Source organism: Ruditapes philippinarum, unplaced genomic scaffold (assembly GCF_026571515.1).
Source record: "Ruditapes philippinarum isolate M1 unplaced genomic scaffold, ASM2657151v2 ctg5386_1_1_1_1, whole genome shotgun sequence".
Lineage (NCBI taxonomy): Eukaryota > Metazoa > Mollusca > Bivalvia > Venerida > Veneridae > Ruditapes > Ruditapes philippinarum.
The window spans coordinates 94,485-113,465 of record NW_026860746.1 but is presented as its reverse complement, the minus strand read 5'-3'; the positions used below and the strand labels follow the sequence as shown (position 1 = coordinate 113,465).

Here is an 18,981-nt window from a genome sequence, read left to right as displayed (position 1 = left end):
CCATTATTAATAAAATGAATATCAAGATAAAAAATTGAATATAGTGTAGGGTCTGGTCAGACTACACGGATGTGCGGTCTGGCCTGGCTCTATTCTGGTTGCAATGGCTGATCACTTTTTGGTATGGCTTGAAGGGGAAAAGGAAGTAAATACAGTACATGTACTACTTCTTACCTTCCCTGTCTAATTATAAATCAAGGGAGAGTAATCTATTACTCCCTTTCAAAAGTAGCAGTTTCTTCCCTTTTATTTCTTGTACAGTTTCTTGTACAGAATGTTACAGTATTTACATCATCAAATGGCTGACCAGAATTTGTTTTTACGGCTGTAGAATTTTAGAATTTAATATTAAAGTATCTTATTCATAGCAGTACATTAGGAGCATCTGTGGCAGAATGTTTATGGTCATTGACTGCAAACCACTTGCCCCACACTGCTGTGGGTTCGAATCCTGACAGGGACTTTGAATTATTTCATGTGAGGAAGCTCTCAAGCTAGCTTATGGAATGTTAGTGGTTCCTATCAGGTACCTGTTTGTGCCTGAAATAATGCATGAAGGGGCACCTCAGGTCTTCCACCACCAGTAAAATTCATAATTACCAAAATCAGCCATGTTGAATTATGGCAGTTTGTTAAAATTATACTATATTATATAAATAAAATAAGAAGAGAGATTGATGATTTATTTTTGTATAAAAAAAGTCTTCCTATCTTGTTTTTTTAATCAGGACTATATCTTGAAAATTACGTACAAGAGGACCTGGGAAACACAAGTATTACAGTGTTAAAGGGAGAGGTTCTTGTTGAGCTTGTGGATCGACAGAAAAATGTTACACTGCAAGAGGGTAAAAAAATGCAGGTACATATTACATATTAATTATTAAATGCTTTCTTTGAAGTATGAATAAAAAAGCAAGTACTTTCTAATAACAATAAGTTAAAAAATGAAGGTTCTTTCTTTAAATTTCTGATAATTTGTGATATTTTGGAAGGCTGGTGTCTGCTTAGAAGCTGTAGGATAAATTTGCATTTAAATTTCAATATTTTAATTCTTAAATCCATTAGCCAAAGCTAAAGATAGCAAAATTTTGTCCAGCTTTCACAAGTCAAGATGCTGATGGCATTTCAATAAAAACAGCACAGGAGTGTTCAGTACCATCCCTAGTTGTGCATAATGTCAGCATGTTTCACTTCGCTGCACAAAATGAATGCCAGAGCTAAAAATAGAAAAGTCCTGTCCTGCTATCACAGGTCAAACTGCTGGCAGGTTTCCACCAAAATTCACAGGATACATAATTTTGGGACATTATGTTTTTGTGACAAAATCCCTTCATAGTTTCACTATCAGTTGTAAAGACTTTTGACAGGTTATATGGCCTAGAAGAAAATGGTTATAAGCTTATATTATTGAAACAGCTTGGTGATATGGCAACAAAGTAGCCTCTTTTCTGGGGTGCCAGCAAAGCCAAAGTACAACAAAGTTTTCACTTTGTCCTATTGTCATGTTTTTATTTAGCCTTCTGCAAAGTAAAAATATGACAAAGCAGAAATCAATCACCATATGGTGATCTAAATTATGGTTTGTATAGCAAATAACCGTAAATCCAGTAAAACCCTTTACCCACTTAAGCTTTAGAATGGAATTGTCCAGGTTCTTTTTTTGAACAGTCCATTATTAATTTTTTCAGATATTAAAATGAAAATTTATTTTAAATCAGTCAGTAGTGTCGTGCCTGGTCAGACAGCATACATGAAGATACTATAGGCCTTATTGACTTTGTGGTAGAAGCAAAGGTAGAAGCAAAGGCAAATCAATTTCGGCTTGCAAATGTTTATAAAATGGGTACGGGTATTACATATTAATCATTTGAATTAAATTTGTTCATAAATTAGAAGCAGTTGTTGTTATAGGTAATCACTACTGTCTGATGAAAACTAGCAGTGCGTTTTTAGCTTGACATTTTAAAGAATTTATGGCAAGATATTGTACTCATCCAGGTGTTTGCAGCACCATCACACCATGGTTACGTTAATGCATGCAAGTAGGTATCTCTAAAATTGCTGAAGGAAATGGGTTGAAACTTCAGACAGTTGTTCATTGTGATATTATCTTTCATGATGGGCACATGTCCTGTAACTCAGTTACCTTTAAAAAGAGTTACTTCCCTTTTTAGCTCACCTGAGCTTGCTCAGGGTGAGCTATTAGGATCGGTGAATGTCCGTCGTCCGTCGTACGTCCACAATTGCTTGTAAACACACTAGTCCTCAGACTTATGACTCAATCATCATCAAACTTTGTCAGGATGCTTGTTTAGTCAATTGCTCAGATGAGTTCGAAACTGGGTCATTTCGGATGGAAAACTAGGTCAAAGGAGCTAAAAATAGAAAAACCTTGTGAACACTCTAGTGGTCACATTTTTGACCCAATCATCATCAACCTTTGTCAGAATGCTTGTTTAGATTATTGCTTGGATGAGTTCGAACATGGGTCATCTCCGATGAAAATCTAGGTCACAGGAGCTATAAATAGAAAAACCTTTTGAACACTCTAGTGGTCACATTTTTTACCTAATCATAACTTTGTCAGGATGCTTGTTTAGATAATTGCTTTGATGAGTTTGCACATGGTTTATCTCCGATGAAAAACTAGGTCACAGGAGCTATAAATAGAAAAACCTTGTGAACACTCTAGTGGTCACATTTTTGACCCAATTATTAAGAAACCTTGTCAGGATGCTTGTTTAGTCAATTGTTTGGATGAGTTCGAACATGGGTTATCTCGGGTGGAAAACTAGGTCACAGGAGCTAAAAATTGAAAAACCTTGCGAACAGTCTAGTGGTCACATTTTTGACCCAATCATCATCAAACTTTGTCAGAATGCTTGTCTAGTCGATGCTTGGATAAGTTTGAACATGATTTATCTCGGATGGAAAACTAGGTCACAGGAGCTAAAAATAGAAAAACCCTGTGAACACTCTAGTGTCACATTTTTGACTCAATTATCATCAAACTTGGTCAGGATGCTTGTCTAGGTAATTGCTCGAATGTCAAGCTTGAATATGGGTCACCTGGGGTCAAAAACTAGGTCACACTGCTCAAATATGGAAAATCCTTGTTAACACTAGTGGTCACATTTTTGACACACCTGTCATGAAACTTGGTCAGAACGCTTGTCTAGGTAATTGTGCGGATGAGTTTGACGGGTCAGGTGAGCGATCTAGGGCCATCTTGGCCCTCTTGTTTTACTGTTCAGCTCTGAGAATTGTTGTGGGTGCTGTCCATAAACAGCTCTTATTTTTTTAACAAACTTGCATTATTATTAAGTTTAGAAAATAAAACTATGATCAAGAGTTTTAAGAGATGAAAGACTGTTGTTCTTTCGAAGAACTGGTCATTTTTATACAGAGTAAAATTGTTGCCTGTTCTGTGAAATAAAAAAGAATTAAAAAGAAAAGATAAAAAATGGATGTGGATGTAATTGTTTGTCAACATCTTGCAAGTATGGCTAATAAGTTAATAACATGTTGCTGTTCCTTTGGTTATTGATCTATCGGCCATCTTTTTTTGTTTGTCATCATTATATAATATCATGTAATATTTAGAAAAGACTAAAGCTATACCATTTTTCTCAACAAATAAGTTTTCTTTGTCATCAATATAACATAATTATGATGCCTGTATTCACTTAGAGTATATCTTTATATGGCCGCTATACATGTCTAAATTACATTGAAGATAAAAAAAAATTCTATGCACTTTAAATTAAAACCCCTTGTTTTATACATAAAACTATATAGGATACTGAAAAAATATATTTTTTGAACCCATGGTGAATAAAGTAATGAAACTACACAAATATAATAGAAGATTATTGTATTTATCACATTGCCAAAATAACAATTTTCAGTCAAAAAGAATCACTTAAATAGACACACTTATATTGATTTACCATCATTTTAGACCCATTTCTTTATGTTTGGTGAAAATAATTCACTCTACTTTATGTAAAGGGAAAAAGTCACTTTTCTCCTGTTTTCTTGTCTAGTTTGAACACTGGATTAAATTGTCAGAGGACTATAAGATATTATTACAAGGAAACAGACTTTCTTTAAGTATTCTGTGTAAGTGATGTATAAAACATGCTTGCATAAACACCATGATAACAGTTTATTACACATATTCTATTCTAAAAGCTATTGAATTCAAAATATCGATGTATCATTGATATTCAGCTTTAGGTATATCAATACAAAATCCTCCCGCTGCAATGACGGCCCGAATTGTTATGTCTCAAAAATAGCAAAATGTTTGGTGGTCACATTCATACCATACCTTGAGTGTTGAACTTGAACTGTTATTTGTGTTGCATTACTTGGGAAGTTAATTATTGTCTGCTTACATTTCAGTTACCTGCGCATGAGTTTCACAACATTCATACAGTGTCGAATACCCCCTCGTGCTACATGTATATATTTGTTAATACAACAGATGTAGAGTTCAAACAAATGGTCTCAAAATATGAACAGATAATGAATGGAACCTTCAAGGGATCAGGTAAATACAGTAATGATTACAGTGTAACTTCGGAATTCCGGAACTTCTAAAATCCTGAAACATCTGAAATCTGATTATTTTTCAGGGTCCCAAAATTTCTCCTTTTGTTTTCTATGTAATGAAAACCTGTGAATTACGAACTTCTTAATTCTGAATTCGAACTTTTTTGGCTAGTCCCACAGGTGTTGGGTTTACAGAGGTTACACTGTACATTAAAATCAGTATAATTATGTATTGTCAGAAAATATAAATCTGCCCATTTTGCATACATTATCTGGTGGTGGATGGTTGTTTGCAATATTTAAAGCATTATCACTAAGCATGAAAATTGTCATTACCACAAAATTTTGGCTAACCTCTGGTGTTACAAACTTAAAGCAACACCTCACCTGCTGGAACTAAGAGATGCATAGATTCCAGTGATTCTGACCCATTTATTCAGCACTTTTCAGACCCATTTAGTCGGCACTTATGATTATGCAAGGTTAAACGGTGGCTGCAATTCTGGTGCCACAAACCATTTAGTCAACCCCCTCTGTCACAAGGGGCAAAATAGTATGTTCAAGCCACATATAATGTATATAGGCAACCCCTCTGCCACAAGGGGCAAAATAGTATGTTCAAGTCACATATAATGTATCAAAATGGATAGGTTAAAATTTTCTGACCATACTTCTACTGATAATAATTGGGCAGTTTTGATGTTTGATTAAATATCATAGTGATTCTAATTGAAATCCTTTCTACAGATATTTAATGGCACTTTTTATGACCAGGCAAATACCATAGTGATTCTAATTGATGTCCTATCTACAGATATTTAATGGCACCTTCTTGTGACCAGAAAAATACCTTAGTGATTCTAATGGATGTCCTTTCTACAGATATTTAATGGCACCTTCTTGTGACCAGGCAAAATTCCATAGTGATTCTAATTGATATCCTTTATACAGATATTTGATGGCACATTTTTATGACCAGGAAAATACCATAGTGATTCTAATGGATGTCCTTTCTACAGATACTTAATGACCAGGAAAATACCATAGTGATTCTAATGGATGTCCTTTCTACAGATACTTAATGACCAGGAAAATACCATAGTGATTCCAATTGATGTCCTCTCTACAGATATTTAATGGCATCTTCTTGTGACCAGGCAAATACCATAGTGATTCTAATGGATGTCCTTTCTACAGATATTTAATGGCATCTTCTTGTGACCAGGCAAATGCCATAGTGATTCTAATGGATGTCCTTTCTACAGATATTTAATGGCATCTTCTTGTGACCAGGCAAATACCATAGTAATTCTAATTAATGTTCTTTCTAAAGATATTTAATGGCATCTTCTTATGACCAGGCAAATGCCATAGTGATTCTAATGGATGTCCTTTCTACAGATATTTAATGGCATCTTCTTGTGACCAGGCAAATGCCATAGTGATTCTAATGGATGTCCTTTCTACAGATATTTAATGGCATCTTCTTGTGACCAGGCAAATACCATAGTGATTCTAATGGATGTCCTTTCTACAGATATTTAATGGCATCTTCTTGTGACCAGGCAAATACCATAGTGATTCTAATTGATGTCCTTACTACAGATATTTAATGGCATCTTCTTGTGACCAGGCAAATGCCATAGTGATTCTAATTGATGTCCTCTCTACAGATATTTAATGGCACATTTTTATGACCAGGCAAATACCATAGTGATTCTAATGGATGTCCTTTCTACAGATATTTAATGGCATCTTCTTGTGACCAGGCAAATGCCATAGTGATTCTAATGGATGTCCTTTCTACAGATATTTAATGGCATCTTCTTGTGACCAGGCAAATACCATAGTGATTCTAATTGATATCCTTTATACAGATATTTAATGGCACATTTTTATGACCAGGAAAATACCATAGTGATTCTAATTGATGTCCTCTCTACAGATATTTAATGGCATCTTCTTGTGACCAGGCAAATGCCATAGTGATTCTAATGGATGTCCTTTCTACAGATATCTAATGGCATCTTCTTGTGACCAGGCAAATATTATAGTGATTCTAATTGATGTCCTCTCTACAGATATTTAATGGCACCTTCTTGTGACCAGGCAAATGTCATAGTGATTCTAATGGATGTCCTTTCTACAGATATTTAATGGCATCTTCTTGTGACCAGGCAAATGCCATAGTGATTCTAATGGATGTCCTTTCTACAGATATTTAATGGCATCTTCTTGTGACCAGGCAAATGCCATAGTGATTCTAATTGATGTCCTTTCTACAGATATTTAATGGCATCTTCTTGTGACCAGGCAAATACCATAGTGATTCTAATGGATGTCCTTTCTACAGATATTTAATGGCATCTTCTTGTGACCAGGCAAATGCCATAGTGATTCTAATTGATGTCCTTACTACAGATATTTAATGGCATCTTCTTGTGACCAGGCAAATGCCATAGTGATTCTAATTGATGTCCTCTCTACAGATATTTAATGGCACATTTTTATGACCAGGCAAATACCATAGTGATTCTAATGGATGTCCTTTCTACAGATATTTAATGGCATCTTCTTGTGACCAGGCAAATGCCATAGTGATTCTAATGGATGTCCTTTCTACAGATATTTAATGGCATCTTCTTGTGACCAGGCAAATGCCATAGTGATTCTAATTGATGTCCTTACTACAGATATTTAATGGCATCTTCTTGTGACCAGGCAAATACCATAGTGATTCTAATTGATGTCCTTTCTACAGATATTTAATGGCATCTTCTTGTGACCAGGCAAATGCCATAGTGATTCTAATTGATGTCCTTACTACAGATATTTAATGGCATCTTCTTGTGACTAGGCAAATGCCATAGTGATTCTAATTGATGTCCTCTCTACAGATATTTAATGGCACATTTTTATGACCAGGCAAATACCATAGTGATTCTAATGGATGTCCTTTCTACAGATATTTAATGGCATCTTCTTGTGACCAGGCAAATGCCATAGTGATTCTAATGGATGTCCTTTCTACAGATTTTTAATGGCATCTTCTTGTGACCAGGCAAATACCATAGTGATTCTAATGGATGTCCTTTCTAGATGTCCTTTCTACAGATATTTAATGGCATCTTCTTGTGACCAGGCAAATGCCATAGTGATTCTAATGGATGTCCTTTCTACAGATATTTAATGGCATCTTCTTGTGACCAGGCAAATACCATAGTGATTCTAATGGATGTCCTTTCTACAGATATTTAATGGCATCTTCTTGTGACCAGGCAAATACCATAGTGATTCTAATTGATGTCCTTACTACAGATATTTAATGGCATCTTCTTGTGACCAGGCAAATGCCATAGTGATTCTAATTGATGTCCTCTCTACAGATATTTAATGGCACATTTTAATGAACAGGCAAATACCATAGTGATTCTAATTGATGTCCTTTCTACAGATATTTAATGGCACCTTCTTATGACCAGGCAAATACCATAGTGATTCTAATGGATGTCCTTTCTACAGATATTTAATGGCATCTTCTTGTGACCAGGCAAATACCATAGTGATTCTAATGGATGTCCTTACTACAGATATTTAATGGCATCTTCTTGTGACCAGGCAAATGCCATAGTGATTCTAATGGATGTCCTTTCTACAGATATTTAATGGCATCTTCTTGTGACCAGGCAAATACCATAGTGATTCTAATTGATGTCCTTTCTACAGATATTTAATGGCACCTTCTTATGACCAGGCAAATACCATAGTAATTCTAATTGATGTCCTTTCTACAGATATTTAATGGCACCTTCTTATGACCAGGCAAATACCATAGTAATTCTAATTGAAATCCTTTCTACAGATATTTAATGGCACCTTCTTATGACCAGGCAAATACAATAGTAATTCTAATTGAAATCCTTTCTACAGATATTTAATGGCACCTTCTTATGACCAGGCAAATGCCATAGTGATTCTAATGGATGTCCTTTCTACAGATATTTAATGTCACCTTCTTATGACCAGGCAAATACCATAGTGATTCTAATGGATGTCCTTTCTACAGATATTTAATGGCATCTTCTTGTGACCAGGCAAATGCCATAGTGATTCTAATGGATGTCCTCTCTACAGATATTTAATGTCACCTTCTTATGACCAGGCAAATGCCATAGTGATTCTATTTGATGACTATTTTCAAATCCTCCAAACTTGTTTCTTAGCTCATTAGAAGAAAAATGCTCATAAGAGTTTTTGTAATAGCATTATGTCCCACAGTCATGATTCTGTTTTGCATTATTGTCCGCAACTTCTTAAGGTAGTACACCTCTTATGCATTATTTCACTTTGAAGAGTATTCAAATAGGCTAGAATCACTGTCAAGTGCATTGAAACTGAGGGGTGTGGGTTCATTAACCCCAGAAGGGGAACTTTTTTTTTCTTTTTTTTTACTTTTTAACATTTTTTATGTTTCTCTCAGATCCCTTATGGAAGAAAAAAGTCTTTGATTTTAATTACATAATTATAATAGGTATTTATTTGCTAAAAAATACCAAATTTAATGGCAAAAATGATACCAGATATTTTCAAAGTTTAATAAAATAAAAACTACACGGTAAAAGTATTTTATATTTTGCAAGACCAACCAGTATACATGTAAGAAAATTTATACAAACTTTGAACACAGCCCCTCATTTTGGTAAACTTTAGGGATATTTTGAATAAGGCTTTTTACATAGGGAAATGGTCAAATAAGTGTTTAAAGTGGGTGGGGTACGTTACATTTTTATACATATTTAAAACATTTTGTTTAGAAACAATAATTTTGCTCATTTAATTTGTTACCTGAATGTCATTATTTGTTCTTAACAATAAGCAATAGGAAAACATGTCCCATAATGATGATTTTATAGATTATTTAGAGTTTCCTCTGAAAAAAGCCCTTCTAATGGCAAAATTTTAGTTCAGAAAAATGTCCATAACTCATAAACCACACGTTAAATTTTGTTTAAATTTTGCATACAGGTGACATTTAAGGCATATTGTCAATTTTACAGTTTCTTATAGTGCCCGTTAGGGGTGTGCTACCTTAAAACAACATCTCCCCCTGAATGTCTCGCAGTTTATAAAGACTTTTATAATACTACAAGTTTGTAGTATGGCTTTTTATTGGATAATAGTAATATTTACATGTATATAAAGTATACATATATATGGCTGCTGTTGGTTTATGAAGTAATTTCATATTTTTCACATATAAAGGAAGTTTGCTGTATTGTAAGTTTGCAAACAACCATGTAACCTCTCAAAAAATCTTTTTAACTAATAATATAGAAAAACAAGTATGTCTGTATGTAGAAAAACTGCTTTGCTCAGAGCATTGATATTTGGCATGTAGCATTTCCTAGTGGACTTCTAGAAAAGCTATCTGAATTATCCATTAAACTACCTGCTTTTATATTAAAGAATATTATGACATTTACTAGCAGTAGATCTGAGGTGAGTGATCTATGGCCATGATGGTCCTCTTGTTTAGTTCCTAGTATTCAATGGTTTCTTCATTATTGTAATTCTCCTTAGAGAAACTAATTTGAAAATTTCAAATCAATGAAAAAATAAATTGTTCCTTTGAAAAGAATTCTCTGTTTAAATCAGTTTATAATTGGAAATTGAAAAGTATTTTTAGAGAAATTTAGGGTAATATCTTGTATGATTCATGATCGTATTACAGTATTTCTTAGAATTTGCCGACTCGGCAGTCATATTGTAATAGATGATGACTCAGGTTTACAATTTTGCTGACTCTGCACATTTATTGATCTGCAATGTCGCTCGGTGATTGTGTGTCTCGTATAAAGCAGCATGCCTATAGATGAGTTAGCAAATTTACAAATTGAAGGAAAGTAAAGAATGTATTTACTCTTAACCTGCTGAATTTGTGAAATGGACTTGCCCAGCTTTGAATTTGGATCAGTCCATTTAAACTTTTAGGGATTTCAATAGCAAAATACAAAAACGTGTGCTTCCAACACAGTAAAGAGCCTGGTCAGAGTGCATATGTCTATATGCACTCAGGTCTAGTTGTGTACTTGTGGCAAACGCTTGTTAATTTCCGGAGAATATAAATATATTCCTAATCCAAGTATGTTTTGCTTGTTATATGCAAAATATGACCTAAATTAAAGTAACTATTTTATACCAAAAAATGTACCCAGTTACTGATGGAGTCAGGTCTGTTTCTACTTATTATGATATGTTTTTTGGCAATTTCTCTGGAAAGAAAATGCCTTAAGATGAATTGAATCACAGTTGATATGTCCCTTTTAACATTTTAAACAGTTTTATCTCCAATTTTTCAGTTAAAAAAGTGGTATACATGTTAATTGTCATAAAAGAAAATCATTTCAAAAAGGCAGATAACTCCTAAAAAAAAAATGTATTGTTATGCCCCTTTTTTGTGTTGCTGCTATGGAGCTGTCTGCTGGCAGGTCTTGCTTTAAATGAAAATTAGGATGAATCTGGTATCATCTTGCTTTAACTGAATGTACTGGTTTGTGTGACTCAGAGGTTTGTGAACAATTTCATAGACAATGAATGGAAATAGATAGTTTCTCATGCAATTGACCTACATAAGATTTTAGAATAAAGCAAAAATGAATGAGATATAATGTTCATGTTATAATTCTTGTTTCTGTAGAAATAGGGTTTATATAACAGGGAGGCATTTTCTGTTGTTGTTCTTGATGTTGTAATGGTCTTTTTTCAAATTAAATGCAGAAGTATATTTTGTTTAAAAAAAATACTAATAGAATAGGTCTACTTCTTATTTTCATTGTCTTATGTGTCAGCACTGCAGATGTGATAATTCTGACCTTATTTCTAACGTAATATCACCAGGCTTCAGTGACATAGTGAGTTGAGGTTACTGATATTAAATCTCTTACTATAACTAACCATTGTGAGTCTGAATCTCGTGAATTCCTTATCCAGTCTCATGTGAGGAAGTTATCCATTCATGTAAGCAAGTTGTCCAGTCATGTAGGGAAAGATATTTATTCATGTGAGGAAGTTATCTGGTCATGTGAGCAAGTTGTCCAGTCATGTAGGGAAAGGTATCAAGTCATGTGAGGAATGATCCAGTCATGTGGAAAGTTGCCGTGTTTTCTATGTAGTAACAGTATGATCTCAAACAAAAAAGAAAGGGAAAATTGTTAAGTGCTATGTTTGATAAAAGTAGACCTTACCTGCAAGTCAATCTTTTCATTAACAGCTTATAAAGCCTTTAAAATGCTTTTTCTCAAATGAGCCGTGTAATGACAAAACCAATGTAATACGTTTGCGACCAGCATGGATCCAGACCAGCCTGCGCATCTGCGCAGTCTGATCAGGATCCATGCTGTTCGCTTACAAACCCTATGACGTAGAGAAACTGATAGCGAACAGCAAGGATCCTGATCAGACTGCGCACTGATGCGCAGGCTGGTCTGGATCCATGCTGGTCACAAACCCATTATGTTGGTTTTGTAATGGCATGGCTCAATTTTGTTTCTTTTGCTTTTTGGCAATTTGTACAGTTGAAGCGAATTAGTATTTTGTATGGAATTTCAAAACAAAACAAAAATCATTTTGTTTATGTTTGCTTTTAATTCATTATTTAAACAATATAAGATATATATTTTCACCTAGAAAACAATGTATTTATTTCTGAGGCATATAATGTGCCTTTATCTAAAAATTTATATAAGTTACTTGCAGATGACTTAAAGGAAATTGGTCTATAATGGAAGGCCTGTACATACATATTACCATAAATTATAGTATTTAGTTTGTGGAATGTTGGTTGTTCTACTAAGGTGCCCGTTTCAGCCAGAAATATCATACAGAGGGGCACCTGAGGTCCGCCACCAGTAAAACTGGAAAGTCATCATATGACCTATACTGTGTTGATGCGACGAGAAATTCCAGTTTAAAAAAAAAAATGTATTCAGTATCATACATGAAAACAAACCATGAAAAACATTATTATTCATCATATAAATGTTCAAACTAAATCACTTAAAACTCAATCAACCTTTTAAAGAAATATCTTAATAAGAATATCCAAATGATACATTTCTATTGTTTTTATCAATATTTGAAGCCCATTGTAGACCAATCCACTTTAATCTTAATTTTGAGAGCAGACGACAATGAAATTGTCATAGTAACCATTGTAAGCAATGGTATTGATAGGATTTCCTGCAGCAGAAATAAAGTTTTAATATTGATATTTCATTCTTTTATCAAGCAAAGTTAAGAAAATTTATGAGATATGCATTTAATGTCATCATAATATTATATCCAAGTTTATATTTTATCTATTATCCTTAACTGAAAACAATCAGTCCTAAATTCCTAACCCTAAACATTTACACATTTTAGAAACAGACACAAATGCTGAAAACAAGTATCAAACGTTTGCACTTTGTGTGCAAGTATTTAAGGCTAATTTGGTTGCTCCACAAAAGGAAATTGGAGAACTTTGAAAATTTACCAAATAAAGAATATTATTTTGGTCAGAGACAAAATAGTTATTATTGGAAGATTTAGGTGAAATTCCAAGTCTAATGTGATATTCAAATGACCTCAGTGATGATCACGTCAGCCATAATCAAAGTCTTGTCTGGATGGCATCATCATACAATAATTGTATTTGATAAAAATACAATTTTCAATTTACTTCTGAGTATATTTCTTAATTCATATTTTCTGTTTTTAGTGCCATTGCTGATCTATGTGAGAATTTCAAATTTATATTTTAGGTTTTTTGACCCTATAAGCATGGGAAGGGTTAATTTATAACAGCTTAATTTATCTATTTGTAGATAAGGAAGCTGTAAGAATCAAGCATGAGGTTGAAGTCGGTGCCAATCACCATCTGTTTGCTCAATATATCAGCGAGAAGGAGAGGACGGAGGAAGAACAACGAATGTCATACATTCAAAAGTGGCGGAACTTTGTCTCGTATAAATACAGCATGCTGTCAAGAAGGTATCTTTAAATGTTTTACTAAAACGTTCTGGCCCTATGTTCTTTAAAAAAAGATATGGATCAAATGATCAATCCTGGTTTTATTTTCATTGTTATATAAATTTTAAACTGGAATTGATTGCATTTTGCTAGAATTAAATGGTACATAAACAAAATGTAAGACATAGCTGAATTGCACAGAAAAAACACTGTTTTGGAATGAATTCGACAAATAACAAAACAAATACAAAAAATGATTTGATTCAAATAAGGATCAATTTTAGGATCAAGATCAATATTTTGATCATGTGTAAAATGCCCATATCTTGTAAAATAACAATAAATTTATTCTAAAAATTTTACAAGCATGCTCAATTTCAAGTCCAATTTTTGCAAGTTAATATTGAATTTGTAATCTTTGAAGATAAAACAATGGGAAATATTTCAGTTTTAAAATTTGATATTGATATTGATCCTGATCCTAAATAAATCTTAGTGAACACAGGGCCAGGGCTTCAGTGGCACATACAATTTTCACTTGCTGAAGAATTTTGTACTGTATAAATTTATAAACTCCTGATGAGCTGCATTGTCTGCTTAATTGTGCCAATATAATTTAATGATTGATCATTCATATGTAATTGAAATTCAAAGATTGAGGAATTCAATTGGTGTGGCCAAGTGGTTAACTGCTGACTAGTATAATGCAAGGATTGCTGACCACCGATTTTTCTTTGAGCAAGAAACTTTACATTTATTGCTTAGTACTGGTTGGTTCCAGGACGGATTTGAGACTGTTTCAATAAGCTTATACCTTCCAACACAATCAAACTAGAATAAATTTGTATAAACGATAAACTTACGATGTGCTATGTGATCAGAAATAGCATTAGCTGAATGATATATTATTGTCATCTGATATGAGCATGAAGAGTCCAATAATTTGATATTTTTATTGATGGTATATGTATTTAGTATCCTACAAGACAGCAAACCACAAAAGACTTATATATGACTATTGTCAAGGTCAAGGTCAGTCTGTGGTTTATATAACAAGGCCAAAAATGTTAACAAATAAATGCTTCCTATTCATGTAGGTCAGTTTTAATTACATTTCAAAATGTTCACCTTAACTAGGCAATGTACATAATCTATGTCCCCCTTGTACCAGCTCAAGGTCATATTTAATACAGCCAATTATGAGACAATTTCATGTCCAATCTATAAATCTATACCCATGCAAGGTATATATATATTCTTCAAACTTGGCTCAAATTTACACCTGAAGAAAGAAATAGGCAGAACCTATCTCAGTTTTGTGCAAAGTCAAGGTCAAGGTCAATTTTGTATCTGCTGTCTATAAATCATATACCTCTTGAAGGATTGTCTTGAAACTGGAACAAGGAAATGTGTAGAACCCATGACTCCCGTGTGCAAGTTCAAGGTCAATGTCACGCTTAAAGGTTAAAGGTCAAACAACCAATTTCAATCAATTGTCAGACAATTTCATGTCTGATCTATAAATTCTTTACTTTTTTAAGGATTTTCTTTAAGTAAACTTGGAATTTTTACGTTTTATCTTACTATTTATGTTAATAAATTTGGTGTCTCTTTCTATTTCAGTGTAAAGTTCACAGTAGGTGCTGTAAGGAGTTTAATGACAGGTGTTCCATTTGAAGATTTTCTAAATGCCACATTCACGGAAGAGATGGCAAAACAAGGTGCACACCACACAGAACAATCAAATGTCTACTGATTGTGCTCACTCTTAATTTTGGAACAATCAAATGTTTACGGAATTGTGTACCTGTTTAGCACTATCAAATCTGTACTGAAATGTGAACCACTTTGGAACTATTAAATCTGTACTGAAATGCCTACCAATTTGGAACTATAAAATCTGTACTGAAATGTGTACCAATTTGGAACTATTAAATCTGTACTGAAATGTGTACCAATTTGGAACTATTAAATTTGTACTGAAATGTGTACCAATTTGGAACTATTAAATTTGTACCGAAATGTGTACCAATTTGGAACTATTAAATATGTACTGGCTTGAGATCTCATTTAGGATCAGTCATGTGTTTACTCAATTGTCCCAGTTAGGATCAGTCATGTGTTTACTCAATTGTCTCAGTTAGGATCAGTCATGTGTTTACTCAATTGTCCCATCATATAAAAAAACACTAAGTGGAGTCCCTTTAACAAAATTCTTCTATGAAATGACAAAGGCTAGAGTTTAGATATTTTGGCATCGGGTCAAATACCCCCCCCCCCCCCCCCCCATTCACACACAACATGGGTCATGTAAAAAGAGCTGCAGCTATGAATTTTGGAAAATATGGAAAGTTTCTGATGATGTAGATTTGAACTCTGGTAATAGTGGACTAAGATTTTGTCCCATTGATCTACTTTTTTACCCAGTGACCTGTTTGTATTGATAGCAACTGCATTGGAATTCAGATTTGGACTTTGATATTGATCAGTTGTCCTAATTTTTTTACCCAGTGACATACTTTTCAGCTCACCTGATCATTATTTGTCTTGTACAGACAGTGTTTCTCAGGTGAGCCATATAGAGACTTATTAGCCCTCTAGTTTGTCTTTATAAGGATGGAAAATATGTCAAAAATGACTTATGTGTGTTTGTTTAGATAATTTCCATTTAAAGCTGCATGCCTCCAGATGAACCAAAATATTTTTTAAAAATGTACTAGATTTTAAAAAATATTCACAATTCAAGAAATAATTTACATGTTATATGTAATTTATGACTGAATTTGCAGTATTTATTAACATATTTCTACTGCGTGACTAACACAGTTGGGGCTATTTTTGTATATTCTTACTTATTTTTAGTATTTTTTTTAGATTTTTAGTGCTGTTTACAGTGTTTTAAATACTTCCTTTGTTCACTTGAAAACTTGTTAAGACAAATGATTGAAAATGGGAGAATGCATGAACAAAATGTATAAATATTACATGAAAAATTGGTATAAATAATACTACATGTAGTATATTTTAATTGATGAAATAAAGTTAAAATGCTTTGATTCAGTTGTGTTTGTTTGTTAAAGGCCCATTAAGCCTCAGACAAATATTTTATCATATTTAATTTCTCTGTTTCTCATCAACTTTCTATTTTTAGTATCTCGTTACAGTTTTCAAGGAATTTTTCATTGGCCAAAAAGATTAACTATCTTTCTGCTCTTTGCAATTGGTATAATTATATTGATTTAGTATTTTGTATGGAAGTCAAAATACTACCTTGTTTACATTTTTCTACCTTTACAACACATCACTGCAAATTCTTCAGTTACTTGCTTCAATTGTTTAACATCTGCCATGATCTTATTCTATTATTTCATCATTATTAAAGCTGCCTGTCTCCAGATGAGTGAAAATATTTTGAGAAAATTAAATAATGAGAAAAATATACACAGAATTTAAGAAAAAATTTAGATTAAAATAATAATTTATATGGTATGTGCAATAAAGGACTGATTTGTCAGTATTAAGTATTAATCACCATATTTTTTACTGCATTACTTAAATGAAGTAAGGGCAATTTTTGCTTATTTTGACCTCTTATTATTAATTTACGTGGATTGAAATGTGTAAATAATTTTCTTTGTTAACTTCACAATATTTAACTGCTAAATACATTTTTTCAATTTTCTTGAAAATTAGCATGAATCTTGAGACATGTTGCTGTAAACACTTGTTTAACTTTTTAAAGAAGAAAATAATTTTTGGTTTCCTAAGCATGTAAGTGACTTTAAATTATTAAATGCTAATGTTTAAAGGGACTCCATCACGTTTTTTTTTTTTTTAGTTTTTTTAACAAGACGGAACTGGAAATATTTTTCTGAGATTATTATACCATTTAATGAAGGTCTAGCTTCCGTTGTTGGAACTGTCCATTATCAATTTTAGGGATATCAAGATTTTAGGGAAGGTCTGCTGAATAACATCCTCGGTAACTCATGCAATTGATTTTTGCATGCCAGTATTAAATATATATGGAATATGTACTGTGAGGTTAGCTCAATAGGTAGAGGGTCAGACTGTGAATTGGGCGACCTGTGTTTTAATCCCAGACGGTGAAAATTACTTTCGTTGTGACTGATCATAAAATCCTTTCTATGTCATTCGCACTGTACCTCTGCTTTGGCATGTACAGAAGTTACAGTTCCTTGCGAAAGTGAAGGTATTTAGTACTGGTAAACGGCAGGAGCAATGTGGGGTATGAACTGTGTTCTGGTAAGTTCAATAATGTAGCTCCCTGTTGCGATCCGGTGGGTAAAGTACCAACACCGGTAAGGTTAAATAATTAACACATCGTATGTAGAATCATAGAAAAAACGTTATATAACTCTGGTATATTATGTCGATCAGGATACATGTTAATTAATAATATATTGAAGGCTATACTCATTGTCATGTCTGTATTTCTTCCTATATGTCTGAAAAACATCCTATAGATGAAAAGTCATTTATCAAATAATATTCTGTTCTGTTTTTCAGATACAAATGTAGAATTTTACAACCGCCAGTTATTTTATTAAAATATTTATTAACAAAAACATCATTCTTTCAAAAAGGTTCTGTGTTTTAGATTTAAAGGCCCATTACGTCACAGAAACACGTTTATTTTTATTTCTCAAAAGCTTTTTATGGTGTGTAAGAGTTTCCCAAAGAGGGTTAATCGTTAGCTAATTAATTTAAACCACACTTTGCTTCTTTGTTTGCGTTTTAGCACTTAGCACAGTTATAATGGTTAAGTATTTTGTATGGAAGTTAAAAAGATACTTTGTTTATATTTTGCTTCTTTAATGACAAATAATTTCCAATTCATAGCTACTTTCTCGCTGCTTTTCCCAGATAATAAGTATCTAATTGTAATTCAAGCTTCAATGATATAAAACTCGAGTTTGCCCTTTCTAAAAATGGAAAAATTCACTCAATTCTAAGGCATAGTGGCCTTTCAAGAATTTTTTATGGTGTTGATTTATTGAGACTGATCTTGATTACCTTTGATATTTAATACAGTTAGTTTTAATTAATTTTTTTATTAAAATGTAAACCTGGAATATATTGTACGTCATTTATTAAAATACTTTCATGTTGAAGATATTGACAGCCTAGATTATTGACTAACCGGGAAGTAACTTGCCAGACCAACAATATGGCCTCATATAAACGGACGTATGCGTATATTACCCGATTTTACGAATTTATAATACAGCATACTTCCTTTCTTTGAGAGTAAAAAAAAAGAAAATTGATTCGTCGCGTACGTATCATTTAAATAAATTTTACGCTTATCCAATCAAAAGCGACGTTGCAAACGTGTAGTTTTACAATAGAACAAGAGATAGCATCATTCATATAACGCTGCCCTGACAACAT

The 18,981-nt window shown here is 33.1% G+C and overlaps 1 protein-coding gene across 5 annotated transcripts in view; it reads left to right on the top strand.

The window, feature by feature from the left end:
- LOC132713256 (vitamin K-dependent gamma-carboxylase-like) overlaps nucleotides 1–16,622 on the top strand; it is a 59,237-nt gene extending 42,615 nt beyond the window's left edge. For all 5 annotated transcript variants that reach the window (XM_060695766.1, XM_060695765.1, XM_060695764.1 and 2 more), the window contains 4 exons: nucleotides 729–859; nucleotides 4,408–4,555; nucleotides 13,422–13,587; nucleotides 15,190–16,622. In XM_060695766.1, coding sequence (XP_060551749.1) covers nucleotides 729–859; nucleotides 4,408–4,555; nucleotides 13,422–13,587; nucleotides 15,190–15,322 — 578 coding nt within the window. In that variant the 3' untranslated portion in view covers nucleotides 15,323–16,622. The remainder of the gene's footprint in view (nucleotides 1–728; nucleotides 860–4,407; nucleotides 4,556–13,421; nucleotides 13,588–15,189) is intronic.
- Nucleotides 16,623–18,981: the final 2,359 nt, after the last annotated feature.